At 34.6% G+C, this 2,500-nt stretch overlaps 1 protein-coding gene across 1 annotated transcript in view; it reads right to left on the reverse strand.

The window, feature by feature from the left end:
• The window catches only part of LOC137619942 (uncharacterized), a 128,157-nt gene that overhangs the window by 13,269 nt on the left and 112,388 nt on the right, over positions 1–2,500 (reverse strand). The window contains exon 6 of the mRNA XM_068350224.1: positions 1,937–2,116. Coding sequence (XP_068206325.1) covers positions 1,937–2,116 — 180 coding nt within the window. The remainder of the gene's footprint in view (positions 1–1,936; positions 2,117–2,500) is intronic.

Here is a 2,500-nt window from a genome sequence, read left to right on the forward strand (position 1 = left end):
AAAAAAAAAAAAAAAAAAAAAAAAAAAAAAAAAAAAAAACATCAGAATGAAAATATAAAATCAAAGAAATAAATAGTTTTCCAAACGAAGACTGTTTGATGTAAAAGATTCAGAATCATATAAAAGAAATATTGAACATCAACTTGGGACTAGTCAAGAGTAATACTGAGCAGGAGAACTATTATACAATTGACAAAACCGTTTGTATTGAAAATAGATGTTGATAAGGTGTTTATTATGGAACATACGTTAGGGTGTTTGTTTCAATACATATTTCATGAGGCCCTTGGGTATAGAGGACAAGACGGAATTATGAAGAATAATGTTAATGCGTATTGTTATAGCTTGAAGAGCTATAGAAAGAATAATGATGGGAATAACACTAGATGGAAAAAGAGCAACATGGATACGAGAAAAAACTAAACAAGAGGATATTCTGATATGAAAGAAAAAGAAATGAACACGGGCAGGACATATAATGAGAATGACAGGCAATAAATGGACATTAAGAATAACACAGTGGGTCCCTGGAGATTGTGAGAGATGCAGGGGAAGGAAGAGAAGACGATAGATCGACGAACTAAGAAAGATTGCGGGTGTGGACTGGCGGCACAGAAAGACGAAAAACAGACGCAAGTGGAAGGACATGGAGTCCCTAGATATTGTATAAGAAGCAGGGAAAGGAAGAGAAGACGATGGACTGACGAAGTAAGCAAGTTTGCAGTGTGAACCGGCACAGAAAGACCGCAAACAGACGCAAGTGGAAGGTCATGTCTGAGGCCTTTGTTATGCAGTGAACTCGTGTCGGCTGATGATGATGATGATGATGAAGATGATGATGATGATGATGATGTATATAATAATAAGTTGATAAAAGTTTCTTTCGTGGTTTTCTAAGAAATTTATTTCAGATAAAAATTCATAAAGTCTAAAGCGTGTGTCATATTTCCATAGCTGTTACATATTAGGTTACTTCAAGAAGGGAAAAGAAAGTATTGAAAAGAATAAATAATATAAACAGATCACTTTGTTTGAGGGAACAAAATATATACTAGTAGGATTCATACATCAGTGTAATTCTTTCTTGAATTAAGTTTTCGAAGACACATTAATCATACAAATAGATTATTCAATGTAAAAAGGGTTAGGAAGATACATAATCTTGGATTCATACGATGAATTATAGTTAATAAATACCTTTTAGACTTAGAGATTACAACTAATACAGACATGATTGTGAAATCTAAACCACCAAACAGTTAATTAATGCAAAATAAAGGATATAAATTGATAAACTGAAAAAGCACGATGAGTGAAGACCTCCACCACGGCAGCTTATCTCTTGAAACCAGCTTGCCTTTCCCAGAATCAATTTAGACCACAGGCGTATTTGAAGTCTTTGAGGCAACCATGAGTGAACTTGGGGTTTAAGGTTAGAGTTAAGTCGGTCAAACGTTTGCTCGACCTTGACCTTTGACCCAGGGCTTTCAAAATTGAATCACTTCCACGTCTCAACATAATAATTAATCCTTGAGAGTTTCACAACTCTATGAGTGAAATTGTGGCCAAGAAATTGTTCACAAACAAACAGACAAACAGGGGCGAAAATATAACCTCCCAACTTCGTTGGCGGAGGTAATAAGAAAAATTTCAGTTCATAAAAAAAAAGTTCGAAGTAATTAAAGCAATTTATAAATTAACAGAGGTGAAAACATAACCTCCTCCTAACTTCGTTGGCGGAGGTAGTAAAAAAAAATTTCAGTTCATAAAAAAAGTTCGAAGTAATTAAAGTAATTTATAAATTAACAGAGGCGAAAACATAACCTCCTCCTAACTTCGTTGGCGGAGGTAGTAAAAAAAAATTTCAGTTCATAAAAAAAAGTAATTAAAGAAATTTATAAATCAATCAAATAGGAAATTTCGAACGTTGACCTACCTTCATTATAGCTCTGCATCTGTTCCATGGTGGCGGACTGAACTCTCTGATTGTGGGCGTGGTGGAGCCTCAGGGTGGTGTTGTGTCGGGACACGGAGTATGAGGCGCCCTTGTCGAGGGCGTGCCATCGGCGATGATTGGTCACCCACGAGGGAAATACACATCCGCTGTAGTTCCCGGCTGCGTAGGAATAAGGTCAAAGAATGCTCAGGGTAAGAGGTCAATCATATTATTATTATTATTATTATTATTATTATTACTACTACTACTATTACTACTACTACTACTATTATTATCATTATTATTATTATTATTATTATTATTACTATTACTATCTAAGCTACGTCCCTAGTTGGGAAAGCAAGATGCTATAAGACCAACGGCTCCAACATGGATGAAAGCCTAGTGAGGAAAGGAAATAAGGAAATAAATCAACGATATGAAAAATAATGAGCAATCAAAATAAATTACTCTAAATACAGTAATAATGAGAAACACTTATTAGAATTATTGAAAAGGTCTTCTATAAGACTATTGCCATGGTCGTGTAATTTTTCATAAATA

The sequence above is a fragment of the Palaemon carinicauda genome, chromosome 26, assembly GCF_036898095.1.
Source record: "Palaemon carinicauda isolate YSFRI2023 chromosome 26, ASM3689809v2, whole genome shotgun sequence".
NCBI lineage: Eukaryota > Metazoa > Arthropoda > Malacostraca > Decapoda > Palaemonidae > Palaemon > Palaemon carinicauda.